This window comes from Anthonomus grandis, chromosome 3, assembly GCF_022605725.1.
Source record: "Anthonomus grandis grandis chromosome 3, icAntGran1.3, whole genome shotgun sequence".
NCBI lineage: Eukaryota > Metazoa > Arthropoda > Insecta > Coleoptera > Curculionidae > Anthonomus > Anthonomus grandis.
The window spans coordinates 28,186,204-28,208,028 of NC_065548.1; the positions used below are offsets into that span (position 1 = coordinate 28,186,204).

The 21,825-nt window shown below is 32.4% G+C and overlaps 1 protein-coding gene across 3 annotated transcripts in view; it reads right to left on the reverse strand.

Moving 5' to 3' along the window:
- Window positions 1-7,150: 7,150 nt before the first annotated feature.
- The window catches only part of LOC126733793 (neurexin-4), a 53,830-nt gene continuing 39,155 nt past the window's right edge, over window positions 7,151-21,825 (reverse strand). For all 3 annotated transcript variants that reach the window (XM_050437200.1, XM_050437201.1, XM_050437202.1), the window contains 6 exons: window positions 21,529-21,667; window positions 21,265-21,463; window positions 13,936-14,228; window positions 13,342-13,592; window positions 13,150-13,287; window positions 7,151-7,952 (listed from right to left, as the gene is read on the reverse strand). In XM_050437200.1, coding sequence (XP_050293157.1) covers window positions 7,762-7,952; window positions 13,150-13,287; window positions 13,342-13,592; window positions 13,936-14,228; window positions 21,265-21,463; window positions 21,529-21,667 — 1,211 coding nt within the window. In that variant the 3' untranslated portion in view covers window positions 7,151-7,761. The remainder of the gene's footprint in view (window positions 7,953-13,149; window positions 13,288-13,341; window positions 13,593-13,935; window positions 14,229-21,264; window positions 21,464-21,528; window positions 21,668-21,825) is intronic.

The following is a 21,825-nucleotide window of genomic DNA, read 5'->3' on the forward strand; positions in this document are numbered from 1 at the left end:
AGTCCAATTGAACGTCTTCACTCCACTTTAAATGAAATTATTCTTACCCTTAAGCACCAAAAGCCAAAAGAAAATATAATAATTCTAATGAATTATGCTATTCTTTCCTATAATAACTCTACACATAGTGCATCCCAATATACCCCTTTTCAAATTGTCAGAGGCAAATTAGACTATAAAAACCCTCTAGAGCTCTCAAACGAACAAAATCTTTCCCAATACATGCAAGAGCATGCAGAGAATATTAAAATAATTAATCATGAACTTTATGAAAAATTAACAGACCAACGACAATCTTCTTTAGATAAAGTAAATAAATACCGAAATGTAGTAGACATCGACCCTAACAAACCACTTTTTGCGAAAACGTTTCCACAGAAATCAAAAGTTAAAGAATCAGATAAATATAAAAAAGTAACCAAACCTGTTACACAAAAAACTAACGCCATAGCCACCCAAAATAGACGAATACATAAAAACTTATTAAAACCACAATGTAACCTTGTTTCAGATGAGACAAATCATCCCATTCCTGCTCCTCCTACCCATAGCTACGAACTTAGAAGTAAAAAGAATTAGAAATCGCATATTACCAATGGCCATAGGAAAAACCTATATATCAGCTACGAAATATACATCCACTTTTCACATAAACCTCACAGAAATCGAAATTCCCCTATATAACATAAAAAACATACTCAGGCAAACAAAACTGTTTTCAGTACAAATCAAAAGGAAAGCTTCTCAATTCTTACATCCTATAAATTTAATCAAACCTATGAATATTTTCAGACAATTTTAAGAAATACCAAGATTTTTCACAAACCTAATCGATCAACATTCAGTAACGCTGAAAAATGGCTCTTCGGTACCCTTGACTCAGACGATGAAACCCGCTTTAATAACTATTTCGATATGCTAACAAAAAATCAAGAAATTCTAAATAACAACTTTAATAAAGAACAATCAATTCTATCCTCTATCACACAAGAATTTACTAAAAATTTAGAAAAAATAAATACCAATCAAGCAATTATATTGAAAAAACTAAATTTACTTGAGAAAAATCAGTTAGATTTATCTAATGCCCTATATATGTCTTTAATATTAGACAATATAATGTTGCAATTAAACACTTTAAATTCCGTAATAAATAACATCGAAAACGCAATCTCATTCGCTCATGTAAATAAAATGCACAACTCTATACTCAATCCTAACCAACTTTTAAATTTAATAGAAAATATAAAAACAATATATGGTCCAAACCGAATACCTGAATTTAAAGAATTAGTAAACTTTTATAACTATTTATCTGTTCAAGTAATTATCAAAAATAGCTCAATTTTATTTTCAATACACACCCCAATTGTCTTTCCCAACCACTATATACTTTACAAACTCTACCCAATACCCATTGGAAACAAAACCATTCTCCCTTCCAATCCTTATATCCTACTCACAAACGATAACTACTGGACCACAGAAGAAGAATGCCCGCAGCTAGAAGACGTTTTCATCTGCAAGCAAACCACCCTCTCAAAAGACGAATATTGCCTCTTCCAACTGCTAACAACGTCAACCAATATATGCCCGTTAACCAATGTTAATTACCAAAAAAGTACCATTCAACGCCTAAATGGTAACGAAATTTTGGTCATTCCTGTGCAGATGACAATCGCCCGAGACAAATGTCAACAAGGACTCTACAAGATCTCTGAACCAAGTATTGTTACCCTATCTATGTGCCCCGTTGAGATAGATAACAAAACATACGAAGGCGAAAGAAAAACGGAATTCCAATATGTTTTAGAATTGCCAAAGTTTTCGTATGTCCAAAGCAGCAACAACAATTCCAAATTAACCCTCGAGGAAATAAACTTGGATGAACTGAAGACAGCGCAGAAAATATTGTCGACAATCCAGTTACACCCTCTAGAGGCGCCCGAAAATTACACGTACCCTTGGATCGCTCCAATCTCATCCATTGCCGCCCTCATATGCGGAATCCTGCTGTATATTGGATGGAAGAAATGGAAAAAGCCTGTTTCATCCCATAGAAGCCACCACTACGAGAACGACCCCTTCGACGGCCCTTCACAAGAGAGTCGAAAAAACGAGCAGCCATTGCAACCCTTATTTTCCGAACTTAAGGAGGGAGGAGTTATGTGATGCAACCAGGCCAAGAACCTCAGTTGACCCCATACATAATTATTATTATTACAAATATTCCTGAATCAACAAAATAAGCATTTTAATATTATTAGGCTCCATAAAAATTGCATTATATAAAATCACTTATCTATTAATTTTCGACGAATAAAGTTGTAGTTAATTGATGGTCAAATTTGTGTAGAATTTATTTTGAATTAAATTTTTTAAAAAGTAGATGTTCAATAATAATTCCATCACTCGTGTTTTTTTTTTCTTTTTTTTTTTAAGAAAGTTATTAAGGGTGGATTGTTTTGAAATGAAAGCACTGTATACTATTATATAATAGAATATATACTGTTTATACTGACTATTTGAAAGCATTCGAAAAATTGATGAATCAGTATCAGTTTTGTACTGTGGGAAAATAAAAAATATTGAGGATGCCATTCAACTGCAGAGAAACTTGGATCAGATTGCAAAATGGACAAAGCTAAATTGTCTCAAAGTGTGACATGTTTTCGGGGTAATAATATTCTTCAGTTTTAATATATTGTTCATAATGCTAATTTTAAATGCAATTTATAACAAGTAGTAGCAGCCGAGATTTTTCTCACGAAATTATGAAACTTTTGTAGTATACGTATGTTCGCCCTTGTTTAGAGTATTGGTGTATAGTGTAGTCCCCCAAAGAGAATATTCATTCAAGATATTGAAAAAGTGTAAAATAAGTGTTTTACATATTATTGATGTAAATTTTAATATTTCTAATTTCACCTATAACCAGAGGTTATAATTATTCGAAATCCCTTCATTAGCGTTACGAAGAAGAGAGCAAGATTTTTTGTTTCTGTACAAATTAATTAATGGCATGATTGATGCTCCGACTTGAAGTCTCTTAAATTTTAAAGCTTCTAGATATGGCCATCTTAAGAATTCATCATCTGTGTAATATGGTTTTCATAGAACTAATTATGGGTTCCATACTCCAATTACCTGGTTGCAAAGAGGTTTTAACTCCTTAAGTAACGCTTGTCATTTTTCCGTGCCTTTTAGCACTTAAAAATAAATGTAAGTATTTGTGATTTGTCTTTTTATTAGTTATTTTAATTAGTTATTTAATTAGTTATTAGTTATTTTAATTAGCAATATTTAGTATTTATTTTATTTTTATTATTTTTATTTATTTTCTTAAGGATACAAAGAGGTAAACCCACTACAGTATCTACTCATAAATATAGAAGCAAATATAAACTTGCAAACACTAAAGTTAAATACACTTAACAATTGCTAAACCAGAAAAAGACTATTAAATTTTAAATACTAATCTGTAAATACTAATTCCTACACAAAAGACAAAGTCTGGGACACGAATTATAGTAGCTCTCTCTTCAATACACCTCTCAGGTTTTTCTGGGTTTCAAAAAAGAGATCTATGTTATTATAAAAATTTGATAATCTCATCATTCTACACAGTGGAGATGACTGACAACTGTTAGTATTTCTGAAAGGTAAATTAAAAAGATCACTAAGTCTTAACTGCCGTGATGGAACATTAAACCTCAACCCCTGCATCAAACATGGACAATCCACTTTATTATTCAACAGTTTATGCAAAAATAAAAGGTCTGAAATTGTTCTTCTGTTGTCAAGAGTAAGTATACCAAAATGTTTTCTTATATCACCTAAGTCATTAGTAACAATATTTAAATTATCCCTATAATAAAGACACTTTAAAAATTTGTTCTGCACAGATTCCAATCTATCTTTATAAATTGAGTAAATCGGATTCCAAACAACACACCCAAAATTAAGCTTGCTATAAACAAATGCATAATACAAAAAAATATAGGATCTAGAGGATTTCAAAATTTTAGCCTGCCTATTAATAAACCCTAACATTTTATACGCACTTAACACTAAGGTATTAATATGTTTATCAAAAAGTAACTTCTCGTCAAAAATGATCCCCAAATCCTTCACATCTTGAGCCCTTTTAAGATCAACATTATTTATATTATAATTAAATTGGATTTTTAATTTATTTTTAGTAAATGAAATAAACTGACATTTTTCAATATTTAAAAAAAGGCAATTGATTCGACAGTATTCAACAAGGCTTTCTATATCCTTTGCAGGAGCTGGCAGTCCTCGTGTGATTTTATAGGTCTAAAGAATTTAAGATCATCTGCATAAAGCAAAAACTCCGAGTGTTTAAAACATTTAAATATATCATTTATAAAAATTATGAAAAAAAGGGGGCCCAAATGAGATCCTTGGGGCACCCCCGACGTTACACTAACTATTTCGGAGTTTACGCCGTTTATGCAGACTGTGAACCTTCGATTTGAGAGGTAAGATTCAACCCATTTTAAAAGAAAACCACCCACCACCAAAGCTAGTTTTTTTAGCAAATTTGAAATGTTAATTTTATCGAAGGCCTTGCTGAAGTCCGTGTAGACGCTATCAACCTGAATACGTTTGTCCATATTTTTCTTTAAAAATTCAAGATAGGTGAGAAGATTGCTGTCCACAGAACGGTTTGCAAAAAACCCATGTTGTTCAAAAATCAATTGTCCTTTCACCAACTTAAAAAAATATGTATATAAAAGTTTTTCAAATAATTTAGCAAATATACTGAGCTTACTTATTGGACGGTAGTTGTAGATAATATTTTTTTGTCCGTTCTTATATATAGGAATTACATTGGAAACCTTCCACGCATCCGGAAATTGACCTTGTAAACGCGATTGATTATATAATTTATATAAAGGATATGAGAGCCCTCTGGAACAATTTTTGAGAAATAATGAAGGTATGCCATCAGGGCCTGTACCCTTTTTAGGATGCCGATCATTAATTCCTGCTACAACCTCATCCAGTTGAAATTGAATTAAACCTAGATTATCATGTGTCATGTTACTGTTATGGTGATTATTTGATACACTTGGCGCTACAAAAACTGATTTAAAATACTCTGAGAATAAATCGCTAATTTCTTTTGAGGTGGAGGCTTTAATATTATTATATTTCATAACTGAAGGTAAGCCAGAATTTCCCCTCTTAACAGATACAAGTTTCCAGAAAATTTTATTATTTGTTGATATTTCGTCTTCTAAAAAAGATATATAATTGTTAAAATCACGTTTTATTAGCCCCTTAGATCGACTTCTTAAGAGTTTAAATATGTTTAGATCAGATGGGTTTTTATATATTTTCCATTTTTTGTGGAATTTATTTTTTTCCTTAATTACTTTAATAGTAGCTTTTGAAAAATAATGAGGGTAACCACTACTCTGATGGATAAGTGGGACCTTCTCTTTGATTATATCCATTAAAATATTATAAAATTTACTTATTTATTTTTCTCATTAGTCCACTAAATGATAATGTATCTATAAGTTCTGCATGCTCAGCACTTACGGTAATAGGTATCAAAAAATCCTCAGTTTTATTTTTCTTTTCCCATGTAACCGAAGAACAGTTCATATCACCACACACCAGAATAGAACTATCACCCACATTGTCCCTTATCCAGGATAATTTTGAAGAAAAACAAGAATATGCCATACGATCACTTGGCGGAATATAAACGCTACAAAGATACACTGTATTGATTCCGACTTTTAAAGCCACCCATACATCCTCTGCATCACTGAATAACCCTGGTAGACTAACTGCATTAAGCACTTTCTTGGTTGCTATTAACACACCACCCCCATCCTTCTTTTGTGAAATTGTTGTCTCCCGATCACGTCGAAAGACATTGTACTTATTTAAGTCAAACAGTTCTCCATCAGATATGTTTTTATTAAGCCAGGATTCACTTAAAGAAACAATATCAAAGTTCATTCCATCCATGGCCACAGAAAATTCATTAAGCTTGGTTTTTAAGCCCCTTGTATTTTGGCAGTATACGTGAAGAGCCATTTTATTAACAAAAATATCTTTTTTAATGAAACATTATAAATATATTACGCAGAGCCATCACCCAACTTCTCCAAAACAGATGAGTTTCCCACAAGAAAAATTCGTGATGTTTCATTTTTCCTCAAGAAGATATTGCCATTCTTGACCCAGACAAATTTAAACTGATGATCCTTAGCAAACTGCTTGACCTCCTTCAACAATATCTTCTTTTCGCTGATTAAGTTTTCATTGATAAATATTGGCTTTTGAGCACTGGCCAGCATTAAACCAGGTTCATTTTTCCCAGTAGAACGAATCTTGGCCTTCACAGCACCCATCACTTTCTCCTTAAAAATGCGGGATGAAAATCGAACTACTATAGGCTTTGGTAGATTTTGATTTCGACTCTGGACACGATGAATAAAATCAATTTTTTCTTCTTCGATATCGCACTGAATATATTTACCTATATTACTTACAATTGTAATAAGATTTTCATTTTTTATTTCTGGTATCCCATGGATCTCTATATTATTGGATCTGGAAAACTGTTCGAGTGAGTTAATTTTTTGCGTGATTAACAGAAAATCAGCCTTTAATCTCTCGTTTTTCTCTCTCAAGATTTTAATGCATTTAATGCTTTCAGAAAGTGCTTTTAAAGTAGCCTCAAAATCTGAAATTTTGTCAGAACAAAATGTAACAGACTCCCGCAGCATCCTCAGTTCATTTTCCAAGCAAACAGCCGACAAGCCCTGCGACGCCGACGAAACAGCGTTTGGCGCACTGGTACTAGTACCATCACCGCGGCCACCGGCGTCGTTGCCGATAATAATCGACTGTCGTCTTGGCGCCGCCGACGCCAACATCGATGATCGCCGATCGCTAGACTTTTGGTCATCACGGCGCCCAGTACGACATGATGGGCAGTTCCATTTTACACCAGAGGTTGGTCGAAATAAATTTACTTGGTCCTTTCTCACTTCGCAGCACTGCGCGTTAGCATGGTATACTTGTTTACAAACATCGCATGGAATTCCTGGTTGATTTCTGCTGACTTGTATTACCGCTGGATTCCAATCAAATATCAAACTCTTTTCATAAATCTTTTATTGTAAAAAATTACGCTAAATAAAAGATTCTACAATTAATCAGTGCAAGAATTGACACACTGTAGAAAATTGTTGCTATTGCCAATAAAGGCACTTTAGTGGTCATTGTATAAAGATTCAAAGAAACCAAGCAACAATAGTCCCTATTTGTTCTCACTTGGTTTCAAACTCCTCACAAAATAAAAATATACAAAAAATATACAAACTAAAGTTAGATCGTTTTTTTTTGGCGGAATAAATAATTGGACGGAAAACTTAAAATAACACAAAAACAATATCATAAAATAAAGTTGTCAGTAGAATGCTTTTAACGAACACATCGCAATTTGCGTAAATACTAACATGGGGTTTAATTTGCTCGCAATGTGCCTAAAATCGTTAAAATAAATCAAGATTAACAGTCTTTGCTTAAGCCTTAATATTAAACAAAAAAAATCGAATTACTACTATTTTTTAAATCCAACTACTAGAAAACTGAACTAGTTCAAAGACTAAGTTGCTATTTGCAAGAAAAAGAAATTGTAATCGTTCCCTGAATATACAAGTAACCCTATTTACACTGGACCTATTGACACAGTCTTGAATATACAACTTAAATGAACCATTCTTTCTTTTTTTGAACGTGGTGACCAGTGGTTCCTTGCACCACTGCTTCGTCAGGGTCAGCCGCTACGTCGGCACCTGCGTCTTCTTGGGTGATATATTCGCCTTTATGACGATGGATCCAACGGCCTATTAATATGAATAAGGCTACCAAGATAAGAAAGACTACTGCCAAAATACCTGAAAAAGAGTTAAATAATGTTATTAAAACCATATAATTGGGTTGGTGCATAAAAAATAAAAATTGCTAAAAAAAATAATAAATATGCGTAAAAACAAAACTCCCCGAAAAGTTGTTTTATATTAAATAAATAATAATAATCTATATTCAAATATAAGTATAAACATATACAATGAGAAGGCAAGAGTGCAGTTAAACATAATTTATTCAGCTGATTTATACACTTGTCCAAGAAGAAGTCAACATACACTGCTTCAATGAAACAAAAAGAGATGCTAAAACTAACAAACTTAAATAAAGAATTATTAGTTTTTCTAATATCTATCATAAAACTAGATGATGTGTGGGCACAAGATGCGAATTGGCGGAGTCATCTATTAAATCAAGAAGATTTGGGCAAGGACGAGACATAGTTTTTAATATGGTTAGAGAAAGCTGAGATAGAGCAGACTTGAAGGGTAGAGGGTAGACTATTAAAGACTTTAGGCCCTTTAGGTCTAGATTAGACCGCCAGTTTATGATTGGCTGGTTGTCTATGGCGAATACCATGAATAAATCTTAGACAATATTTTTGAACTCGTTCTATTTTCTCACAATACTCTTTAGTTAAACGAGGACCATAAACAACATCACAACGATTAAAAACAAAAAAAAATAAATCAGATATTTTTTTTTAGTTTTGTGATGATGAAAATGTCTGGAATTATACAGGGTGTTACAAAAGTCGGTTCAAATATTTTAAGAGCGTATTTTTGGAGTCAAACTAAGACTTTTTTTCTTATAAACATATGTCCTTAAACGCTCTCCCTCAGAGCTACAGCCCGTGCAAAGCGATTAATGAAAATCGATTATTTGGAACAGTGACTACAGTTGTGCGTAAAATCTCCTGTCCCCATTTTTTGGGGGTAAATCAAATTTTAAGGGAGGATTCAGGGGGTTTACCCTTCTGATGGCCCTATCTTATGCTTCCAATAAGAAAATTAAAAATCTAGCAACACCAATTAGTTAGCCATGAAAAAATCTAAAGTTTTGGTTTCTTGCATTTTTTCGATACAATTAACCGTTTTTGAGAAAATCGCTGAAAAACGAAAGAGGAGCATATTAAACCCGATTAAACTATCAAATTAGAAAAAACGAAGTGGGCCGTGACTGCTTTATTTTTTGTCAAATCAAATTAATTGTAACGAAACAATGCAAGAAACGATAATTTTAGATTTTTTTGAGATTTTCATTGCTAACTATATGGTGTTCTAGGTCTTCAAAATTCTTATCGGAAAAATGCGATATGGGCCATCATAAAGGTAAGCCCTCCTGAATCTGGGTTTACACCATTTTTGGGGCGGAAATATTGAAAAACAAAAAAAAAAAGACTACGTATAACTGTATAGTCATGAATAACAGAGATGGATCAGAGCTTTTGTGGTGGGATCCCACATACCAGTAGGGCATACTCGCTAAGGGAGCATGCCACTGTCTTCCAGGCCGAAGTATTCGATGTATTAAAATGCGGACAGGAAATCCTAAGCTGCGGACACCGCAATACAGTCGTATCAATATGCTCGGACAGCAGAGCTGCCATTAAGGCTATCACGGCCGCAAAGGTAAGCTCCAAGCTTGTACTAGAGTGCATAAAGGTTCTGAAAAAACTGGTGCAGGTTGGCTGCAGGGTCCAGCTCGTCTGGGTACCTGGCCACACAGGCCATGCAGGTAATGAGAAAGCAGACTCTCTTGCCAGACTGGGATCCGCGAATGTGCCGATGGGGCCGGAACCCATAATTGGTATCGCCAAATGCGTAGAGGTCGCGTCAATGAAGGGTCTGCTGGACAAGTGGACCCACCGAATCCCCCTGGTCTGAAGCGCACATAGGTGGGCCCTCTGCCTGTCTCACCAAAAATCTACTACGATTAAAAAGACGCGAAATTCGGCTAGTGACAGATCTTTTAACCGGACACTGGCACTTAAGAAGCCATCTCCATAACATCGGTATTGCAGACAACCCGGAATACCGGTGGTGCTGTGAGGAGGATGAAACCGTTGACCATGTGGTCGGGGAGTGCCCAGCAGTCACGCGCGCCAGGTTCAAATACTTGGGTAACACTTTCAGTGCACCGAGTGACTTTAAGTCCTTCAGACCAGAGAGCCTTATCGGTTTCTCTAAGGCCGTTGGGCTCTGGTAACCCCCGGTGGGGAATGACGGTTCCATCAGGAGACCTATATGCACAACTGCCTTGGCAGCCCACTGTTTCGACAATTTCAATTTCAACTGTATAGTCAGCGTTCCAAATAATCTATTTTCTTCAAGCAATTTGCGCGAGCTGTAGCTTTGAGGAGGAGCATTTTAGGATACGTCATTTATAGGAAAAAGTCTTATTTTGACTCAAACAATATGCTCTTAAAATATTTGCACCGAATTTTGTAACACTCTGTATAAGGCACGTATATTTCAAACCTTAATTCGTTATCTAGAACAAGCCCCAAATGTTTTTAAAGAAAGAATCTCATTGCCAACCAACAACTCTTTCAGTCCGATGTTATATGTACATCAATAGGCCCACCAAAGAACATCACAGAGAATTTATTTAGGTTCACGTGGAGAGTATGGTTTTTGGAAATTTTGTGTTTAGATCTTCAATTATAGAGATACAATAATGAACCCGTAGAGAGTGCGAAAAAGAGTAATATATTAGAGTGTTATCTGCATACTGAAATTTCGCAGTGTGTTAAAAATTTACGAAATTTGGAAGTATATATATTAAAAAGAATTGGTCCTAAAATTAACCCCTGAGGAAAGTCACCAGATTGAATGCCATTCAAAAATCAAACGCTTTTGCTGGAGATTCATAACATAATTCTGAATTAATTTGACTGAACTCTGATAAAAACCAAGATATTTCAAGACTACCAATATTATCATGGTATAAAATGCCTTGGAATAATCAAACAGAACTAGAATAATACAATTACCCTTATTAATAGATCTAACAATGCCATCCGTTACATTAAGAAGAGCCGTTCCACAACTGTGATCTTTTCCAAAACGTGATTGTGGTATCACTCAACCTTTCAGAAATCACAAAATAACAGAATTTGATATAAAATTATTAATTAGAATGACAAATATATGTTAAAATAAAAGAACAGCAAGAAGAAGACAAAAGGTTTAAATTTTTTTCCACAGAACCAACAGCCCTAGTTTTAATTTGGGTTAAATATTTAGATACTTCAGTTTCTGAAACAATGAAAAACTTAAATCTTTCTATCAGATTTTGCACCAATAAATGGTTTTTCTGGGTGTTAAATGTTATTTCCAATAAGAATATTAAAATTCTTTAATATTTTCCAGAATATTTTACTATTGCCATTATTAACATGTTGTTCGAAAACGATTTTTTTCTCTACGTATAAGGTTAGTAATATAATGCCTAAGTTCTTTATATTCATTGTGAGTTCCACAACCCCATCAAAATGATTTTTTACTTTTTCAATAGGTTAAGTAATAACGAAGATACAAAGTCCCAAAATCCAAAGTTTTCAAAATCACTCTGTTGATTCAAATCTATGACAGCTGCCAAATTTTTTACATAACATTTATTTCGTTTCATAAAAAGTTAGCACAGTAATGCGAAAATCGCTAGTGTCTTTCTCCTATAGCAAACGAAATAATCTACACAAATTATGAGTTTTGTTTACATTATCCTTAAAAATTATAGCCCAAAGCTAAAAGATTATTCATTATAGTTAAGTACATTGTTACTTACGCACAAACGGTAACACATTCCTCAACAACAAATACACCAAATACAATCTATGAAACCACTATCTTCTATTTGTCACAACGAAACGAAGAGCTTTGACGTTTCTGTTGTAAGTATATTTAAATGTTGCCATTTAATTTTTAATTTTAACTCTCAAAATTTTTTTTTGTTCATTTTTTATCTCTGTGTTTTGAAGATGTGATATTTTAGTTTTAAAATACTTATTTAATATATTTTTAGTGTATTTTAATCGTTCATAATTGTTCTTTTGACCACTATATAAAATACCGCGTGTAGCGCCCTGAAGAAGGACTAATATAGGCCGTTGCCAATTGAAAGAAAAAAATTGAAAAGCTTGAATTTTATTTGACCATTTATCCGATTAAACCCTTAAAAAATAAAAAAAAATGACTGGGTAACTAAAACAACATAAGAAATATCCTACAAGTGTCCAAATTTCGATACCCTGTACTGCTATTAAGAAACCGATAACACAACGAAATAAAAAGCACGTATGTGGTGTACAACCCATTAAAGCAAACTAATCCTAATGTTATAACTATAGGTTATGTACCAACTGTTTTTTACTAACATCCTAATTTTAATTGAAAGAGACTTAAAACAAAAAATAAAATAGACTTAAAAAAGTGTTAATAATCCCTTTTATGTAAGAGGAACCCAGGAAGGTGGACAGGGAAAACAAATAAAAACAAGTGAAAAAGCGAGGGCACCGAAACCTTAAAACTTATTGAGAATGTATAAACGTTACTCAGTGCTTGCAAGACCGTCCTGGCCAATATTGACATAAAATACTAAATCAAATTTACAGAGTATTGAGAAAAAAAAGTTTTAGTCTTAGTCTTAAGCGTAAATAAAGTTTGAACGAAGATCACGCGAACAAAACAACTATTAAAAATTAAATTTGACTGTGACAGGAAAAACAAATTTTTGAAAATTAATAAAAAGTAAGAAAAAACCTATAAAAAATGTACAACTGCCTGTTCATGGACCTCTGAAAAAATTTCTTTTTTCAATAGTTTATAATTATTCTTTTCACTACAGCTCCGAAATGAATGATGATATTCATTCTACTATTTAGCATACGGCATAATAATTATGCTATTGTATTTGAAATTCCTGAGAAATTTTTTTTATAGTTACAAAGCAAAAGCAACTTTTTCGAATAAGATTTTCTAGCTGATGGTATGGCAATCAATGTGACATAGCGATTATTTTCATTAAGCATAATATATTTCTCGGATATCCAAGATTAGTTAAGGTTTCGACCATTCGGTCATACTCAGGACTATTATGAAGTAGATCGTGAGCGTTATAAGAAAAAATAATAAATATTTTCTTATGCTGACAAGAATATGGGATTTGTTTTGAACTAGAATATAAATAACATTAAAGTTTATTAATAAAAATAAAGATACTTACTTCCCAATATGGCCGAATCAGTTTGATTATACGCCCTCCTCACTTTCTCCTCATCATATATTGGAGGCGGTCTGGTTTCTACTAAATCAGGTGGATGCGTAATTGGTTCCACACCACAAAAGTCTTCATTTAAGGGGTCTTAAAGTTAACAAATATAAGATATGAAATTATTTATAAAAGAAAAATAATCACCTCCCAAAACTTTTACATTTCCAGGCCCGCTCTGTTGAAACAGTAATTTCAACGGATAAATATCGTCAAACTCGACCCTAGATACACAACCGATAAACCCTTCTGACATAGACTCGTTTTTCCCTATGTACATGTACTGGATGTTGTTAAATTGGGCGTCGGCAGACTCTTTAATATTAAAATGAAAATCTTTTGGTTCGTAATTGTCTACTTTTATTACAAGGGTTGAACCGCCGTTCTTTCTTGACAAACTACAAACAAAAAAATTATTAGTTGAATAGAAGTCCATATTTTGTAGGAGAATGCGTATATAAAGATTACAAATAGGGGAAGTCTTTATCTCCAAGAAAAATGCATGTAGGTCACTTAGGTAAATGTAAACATAATGATGTTAGGTAATGTAAACATATTTATATGTTTTTTGTAATGTTCTGTATCTGATGATGATGGCTGTTTACACAGCCGAAATGCATAATACATTTACCTAAGTGACCTACATGCATTTTTCTTGGAGATAAAGACTTCCCCTATTTGTAATCTTTAAAAAAATTATTGCTTTAATCAGTTTGAATAAAACAACAAAGATTTTCTTACATAACATCGTGATACTGTCCCAACCCGAAGTGTTTATCAGGGTAAATAACTTCTTGTCGTTCGAAACCAAAATCAAAAACTATCCTTAAATGGCCGGAATTTGACACCATCATGGTTAAGTATTCCTTGGAAATGCTTGAAAAGAATCCCAGTAAGAATCCTTTCGGGTTGGTGGTGGTGAAACCGACACGAATGTGTTCGGAAATGGTGGATCTCCAGGAACCGTCAAAAGTGTATTTTACTGCAGAGTTTGATTTCATATTTACACCTATTTCGTCAGCGCAAATTGGTCCCTAAAAAATATATTTTATTTAGTGGGTAGCAAATACAGCGTTTCAAAGCTCAATTTTTCCGTGATGATTTACTAGAGAACTCCAGGATTATTATAGAAAGATTTGTTCACGCATCATTCAAAGGAGCCTCTCTTTCAAATTTACATATTCATGAATAAAAAATAAACAACAAATGCAACAATAAATTATAATATAATTATAATTTTATTCATTTATGTTAATTACAATATAATGGTCAATAAATTTTGGCAAATCTAACGCACAATATAATTTTTGATGAATGTTACAATTTAACAGACGCATTTCCTTCCCTTTCTTGCTCTGAACTGAAAAGTTTGCTGAAAGTTCTTTTTCCAGAAGCAGCGGATTTAAATTGAGGCAGACGAAGGTGAGGCAAGCCTCCTATCTTAACCTTAGATTACAAGTTTATGCAATGTATTTATGGACAGGGTATTCCGTTGATCATGTTACAAACTTCTAGGGTAAATAGAAAACGTCAAAAAAAAGTTCATATGAACATGGGTCCGGAAATGCTTCCTCAGGGAGCTAAAACTCTTTGGAGATAACTTTTAAAACTAGTTTTTGTTTTATAGCTTCGGAACTACTTTAGCTACCGCAACCAATTTGAAACATACATTGTTTCAAATTGGTAGTACGTAACATTGCTAGTACGTTCATTCTTTTGAACCTACTAAACAGAAATCAATTTATCCAAGAGCGTGGAAGCCAGGAGAGGGATATTTGGTAAATTTAACCCCATTTCTCTAAGACTTCAATTTCTACCCATTTGGAGTTAAATTATTTTTGTTTAGTAAAATTGGTTGCGGTAGCTAAATTAGTTCCAAAGCATAAATTGCACACAAACAATTTTTACTCCAAACAAATTTATACCCCATGACAAAAAGGACTACAGCGCGACCAGAGTGGCCGATAACATAAATCATAAATATAGAAGACGTACCTGCGCTGTACCCCTGTGTAACCTAAATTATTAATAAGTTGCGAATAGCATGGTAAATGGCAGAAAAAAGGATGAAAGGTGTGCGCGAGACTAACAAGGAAAGCAAACAGTAAATATATTAATTCTACACGTTATCTTGCGGCAAGATTCATACTGTGACCCATCTATTATCCTAATGCATCTACCCTAGAGATCAAATACTCTCTTGGTATGTGAATAATGCCCCCAGCCAAGAAAAACATAGGAAAGTCGAGAATCGAAGCACCCATAATAGGCAGCCAACAATGTCCTTACAGGCATAACTCTTGAATAATTCTTTATAAGATGATACTGGACAGTTCTTTTACACAAATTATCCCTGCCCAGACCAACTCATATCTGGATCAAAGTATGCTCCAACTTTTTAATAGGCACTTCATCAGTAATACCAGGCTTACGTGCTAAAGTAAAATTCATTTTTTGGATCTTAGAAGAATTCAGGGGAGTAGATTTGGGATATCAGATTATTATATAATTCAGTATATGCAGTATATATGGAACAGCAACGAACAGTGGCAAATCTCACGCAGTCAGGTCTCCTCTTAATTAAAAAATTTTTTTAAAAAATCACATTGGTGAATGAGAACATGTTAATGCATTGATGCACCAAATTGACCTCTCAAAGAACATTAGTTTCTTTGATGAGGTATATTTTTAATTAAGCCGGTACATTAGTAAACAAAACTGCAGAATTTGGTATTTTGTTTTTTAATGTGGACATTAAAAGTCAAATCAGATTTTTATGTTTATGGAAATGGTAATTTCATTCCACGTTACAAAAACCTTTTAAATATTTTTAAAATGTGAGAAATGATAGAGATTAAATATTTAAAATGTTTTGTTTTAATATTCGAAAAAAAATATATATTTGTTATTATAAGTTATTATAAATAAAAATAATAAATTACCTAAAGTTTCTAATTTACCTTTAATCTGTTACGTAAAGTGAATATGTAAAAAAACAGAAATACTAAGAATTAAAACATTAAAGTGTTTTTTTATTATATATGTTCAATTACGCATAATTGGAGATTGATCAATAATTCTAATATAATATGATTATTTTTAAACAAATAAAAACTAAAAAGATTAAATTTTCCTTACTTCAAATTAAAAAAAACCTTCTTTTCATTTATATAAAATATAGTTTTTTTATCTATCTAAATTATAAGCATGGTTGGAATCCACATATTTTTAATATCATTTACTTCTATATATATTTACTTTTTTATACGAAATTTTTTAAAAATCATTTACTTCTCTAGATAAAAATAAAAATCAAAAGAATGTGCACAATACTGAAGCGGATTTACGTATTCCCCAATCGTCAATTATTTCACCGCTTTCTATTTCTTACCTGTTGATCATTGGAAAATGTAAGATTATTTAAAAATCAGAAGCCGTATGTAACTAGATAAATTTTACCTTGGAGAAAATGAAAATAAACAGCTGAACGTTCAAATATTATGAATTTTCGTACACATATTATGAATTGCATACGAAGATAAAAAGAGAAAGTTGTTCTTATAGTATATTTTTAAAAAATGGCTGCAATCATAATTTTTTAGTGTTGCCCAAAAAGCTGGAACAAAGAAATGCGAGGAATATCGGACCATCAATCTTATGAGTCATCTGCTAAAATTATTTGTTAAAACCATCTACAGAAGAATTTACAACAAATGCGATAAGAACAGATATCCGAAAACCAATTTGGTTTTTTAAATGCAGTCGGAACCAGAGAGATACGCTTTGGAGTTCAAATCTAATCTAGTCTAATCGATTATGAAAAAGCATTTGATCGCGTTCAACATCATAAAATGATCTATATCCTGGACAACCGAAAAAAATGTCAACGAAACCCTTAAGTAGAAGAAGATATCTTTTTGAATAGAGTCAGACTGCATAATATTCGAGACGCTGACGATACCATGGTGATAACAGATAGCTTGAAAGCACTGCAAAGTGTAATGTGTAATGGACCATTGCGCAGTACAGTCTACAATACGGCCTTAATATTAACGTAATGAAAACGAAACAAATAATCATCAGCAAAAGAGATATAAATGAAGATTACCTATTTGTTAACGAAACTCAAATTGAAACTGTTCAACTATCATAAATGAACAATGGAATAGTGCACAAGAAATAAAATGTCATATGGGAAAAGCAAGAACGCAAAATGAGTGCTATCTTCAAAAGGCACAACATATCTCTAAAACGAGAGTAATCGGGCAAATCTGACACCAGCACAGCACACATGATTTAGAAGAAATTATAGTTTTTTTTTGCTCATTAATAAGGAATTGCTTAGCATATTTTGAGAATCGTTTATAAGTAAATTCTTTAAATTAATCTGGTAAATCATTCCACTATTTAATCCCTGTAAAATGTATGTAAAAGAATTCTGAGAAGCGGCAGTGCCATGTTGAAGTATCTTATATTTATTAACAAATGTAAGAGTGATTTGCGAGAGGAAAGCGATTTGTTGCATAAAATTCGCAATGTAAGAAAATAGGAAATAAATTCTGTTTTAGAGCTACTTAATCTCATATCTGTATATGTATGTGGTAACAAGAACGTTTTGCCACCGTTTGTTGCTTCAGGAGAAAGAGTCTTCAGCAAACTCGCTCTGATCAAACACAAACTACCCTCCACCAAGACAGAATGAATCAATTGATTGGCATGCATTGAGCATGAGAAGGCACGTTCAGTCAGTTTTAAAGACCTTCTCGGAGAGTTGGGTGCAAGAAAGACAAGGAAACGTGTGCATTAAATTGTAACATTCATCAAAAAATATATTGGGCATTAGATTTGAAAAAAATGGAAAATTTACGATGACATGATTATCCAACTGTTGACTATTATTATGTTATTAACATAAATGGATCAGTATGTTTGTTGTATTTGTTGCTTATTTTTCATTCATATATATGCGAATTTGAAAGAGAGGGCTCAAAAATAATCTGCCCTATACCCTCTGTGCAACCCCACATATTGTAAATAAAGTTAAAATCAAATAAATACTTGCTATGAAAAATAAAAAATTTATCACCAAAGATATGTAACTTTAAATCACAAAATCTTTTATTTTAAATAAAATTCCCTGTATAACTTTATTTGTTGTTTGAGTATTTAACTTTGTAATGTCTTTTTTATATTTTCTTTGATAGGTTGCACCTTGTACAATAAATTGCTTTGTTAAAAAAGATACCGGTAAAGATAATTTTTTATTATTGATTCGTAGCAATTTCAATCCCCATCTTAAGAATCAAGTATTTTTTATGTATAGTCTTTAGATTTAATCGTACTAATATAATAATAAACAAAAGAATTACATTTTTAAAAATTGGAAAACTTTCAAAATCTGATTTCATATAGGTCATGAAACAGTGCAAATTATAAAAATATAATTATTAAGATATACAGAGTTATAATTCAATAACAAATAATTTAATCGTGCTGGAAGTGGCTGCCATTGACAGCATTTCAAACCAGTCATTTCAATTACCTACACCTCTATTTGTGAATATTTGATATAGTCTTTAAATAAGTGTCAATTATTTAAAATGTATTTTTTTTTATAATTTAATGATCCAAATAAGATTATATCGTTTGGATTATTGTTGGGTTTAGGGATCAATAAAATAAAAGTCCAAGCCTATTTAAATTTGCCGACGTTTCGCAAAATATATTTGCATCCTCAGGGTGCTAAAATACAATAATAATAATTAAAATAACAGAAAAAAAGTGTTTGTATAGTTAAAACTTAATTATAATTAAAATAAAAATAAATAAAACCTGATTTTTCTAATTTTGATACAACCAACGTTAGATACAATTATTATACAAACGAGAGAAGAAAAAAAAAGGGACGGATATTACAACAATGAGAAAAAAAAATACTTAAATTCAATATGTTGGACTTAAGGAAAAAAAAAATAAAAATGAACAATTATACAGAAAACTTTTTTTAGGCATGTGACATTATACAATTCTCTCAAGGTAAAATATAATTCATCACAGTAAAATAATTCAGTTCCTTTATGTGTAAACAATGCATTATATACCAACAAACTTCTTATCAGTAGATACATAGTCGTTGTTTGTTTTTTTTTTAATATTATGGTTTAGCTACATAATACTACATTTTAATTTATTATATTAAAATAGACAGAGTTAAGGCGGTCTATATTGGTCGTCTTATTGACAGAATTATTTTTTTATGTGAATCATTTCTGAGATAATTCTTTTTTTGTAGTTTGTTTGTTGGTCGAGAACCGATACACTTTCAAAGTCGAAACTATGTCCTGTTCCTTGTCTGTGTTGTACTAAAGCAGTTGGATTTGTTTTTGATTTTTGTGTTTTCTAGTTCTGTCTTTTAAGAATTGCGAGGTTTGTCCGATGTAGCGTTTATCACATGGAATCCGATAAATTATATTTGATTCTAATGAGTTTTCTGTTTTTGCTTTTAACTTTGACAAATATTTAGTTTTCATGGTGTGCAACATTTTTGTCTTACTGTTATTCGTTTGTTATTAAAAGTTGGATATTGGATCCCTAAACCCAACAATAATCCAAACGATATAATTATTTAAAAGTTTCAATTGTATTGTTAATTGAAAATATTTATAATGCGTTTAACTGAGAGCAAGAGAATCAACATATTAATTATGCTTGGCGCTGGTGAGAAAAGTAGAACAACGAAGTTCAAATAATCTTCAACAATACATATCCGAACAGAGAACTGTAAGTCAGTATAGAATCAGTAGAATTGAGGCTTAGTAGAGAGTGACTGTTAAGGATCTTTGCAGATTATTACGCAAACTGGTTTCATTTCACAAAAATCCAAACCGCTCAAATACTCATCTCGGTTTGAATAACACGCTTCACAGAGCGACTGTAACAATATTACTAAAGAACGAAAAGTGATACTTTTCGTTCGAGGTAATCTTTTGTTTCAATGGACAAGCAAATAGGAATAATTAGCTAGGTGCCTATTAGCTAAAATTATTCCTATTTGCTTGTCCATTGAAACAAAAGATTGCCTCGATTGGAAAGCATATCTGTTTCACTAATGTAGGGTTTTCATCAATTATTTCGCTTATGGTCTGGCAGAAATCTTCTGCGATCTTGGTTATCTTCCAGTAGCTTTTGAAGTAAATGAATTTTATAAAAGTATCACTTTTCGTTCTTTAAAAATATTGTTACAGTATATTGTAAACATCCATATTGGTTTAGAGAAAGTCATTCTAGAATTATGAAAAGGCAAATGTATGGCAAGAGTCACATTATTAATACCAGAGTAATAGGACCATATTTCTTTAAGGAACTTTCACAGGACAGCATTACCAAGGCTTTTTCAAATCGCACTGCCGACACTGTATTCTGATGAAATTGATGAAAATAACATATAGATGCTGGTTTTAACAAGATTAAAACTGTAAATCTTATTTACAGAGCCTTCCCATTATCCTGCGATTGTTAGAAAATTCCTAGATAATATTCTCCCAAATCGGTAGATAGGCAGATACGGATTAATAGTGGCCACATAGGTCATCTGGTCTTAATCCATTGGACTACTTTCTTTGGGCTTAAAAAATGAAGTGTACAAGGATAAGCCACACACGCTTGATATCCTTAAAGATCGAATATTTCTCTAGACACAGTTGAAATTGTACAGCAACAGTTATCGATCGTCTGAGGTGCTGCAGAGCTCTTAATGGCGGCCACTTCCAGAATTTTATAAGCTAAATTTTAAGAACGTGGTATGTAATTTATTAATTGATGTAGCAATACAGTATTGTGTGCATTAAAGTGTTCGTGCACAGTTGAAGATGTGTATAGGACATTACACGGAAAATATGTCTGGAATATTCTGGAGAATCCGAAAATGTAAGAATATAGAGGAGGTTCCATTTAAAAAATAAATATTTTATCTGTCAGTTTTTTTGCAAAAATCAAATCGACAATTTAAAAAAAAAACCTCTTTTATTAAATTTATCCTTTACTAAATCACAATCCTGAATATAAACTTACCTTAAAAGCAGTCCATCTACAATCACACACATAACTATCATATTTTTCATGACAAGTACCGTTATTCAAGCAAGGGCTACTGTCACATCTTCCGACACAGCCTTCAGAAATCCCGTAAAGCCCCCTTCGGGCGTATTCTCGGAGGTCCACATGTTTACCATTGATCAACAGAGCTCTCATACAACCAGTATAACCATCCCTAGATCCATTCATAAAACATAAATATTTCGATTTGATGAGTTTTTTGAGAAACATTATACTGACCTATAATCGGTTGAAGCGCCAATTACTAATGCCGATGTTAAATGAATAGCCCTAACAGGTCCCGGTGGTTCCCTAATTTGGGCTTTTTGAGATCCGTCTACAACTACCATGGCTTCTTTTCTGTTTCTTTCCACAGACACTGCAATTAAATACTTATTTTTAAATATTCTGTACTTTCAAAAATTTTAAGAGCGTTCTTCTGTTTCTCTCGTTCACCATATACCTATTTTAATTTTGCAACGAACAAGACTTAAAATATTTTATATTACCTAATTGTTTTCTAATTTCACAAATTAA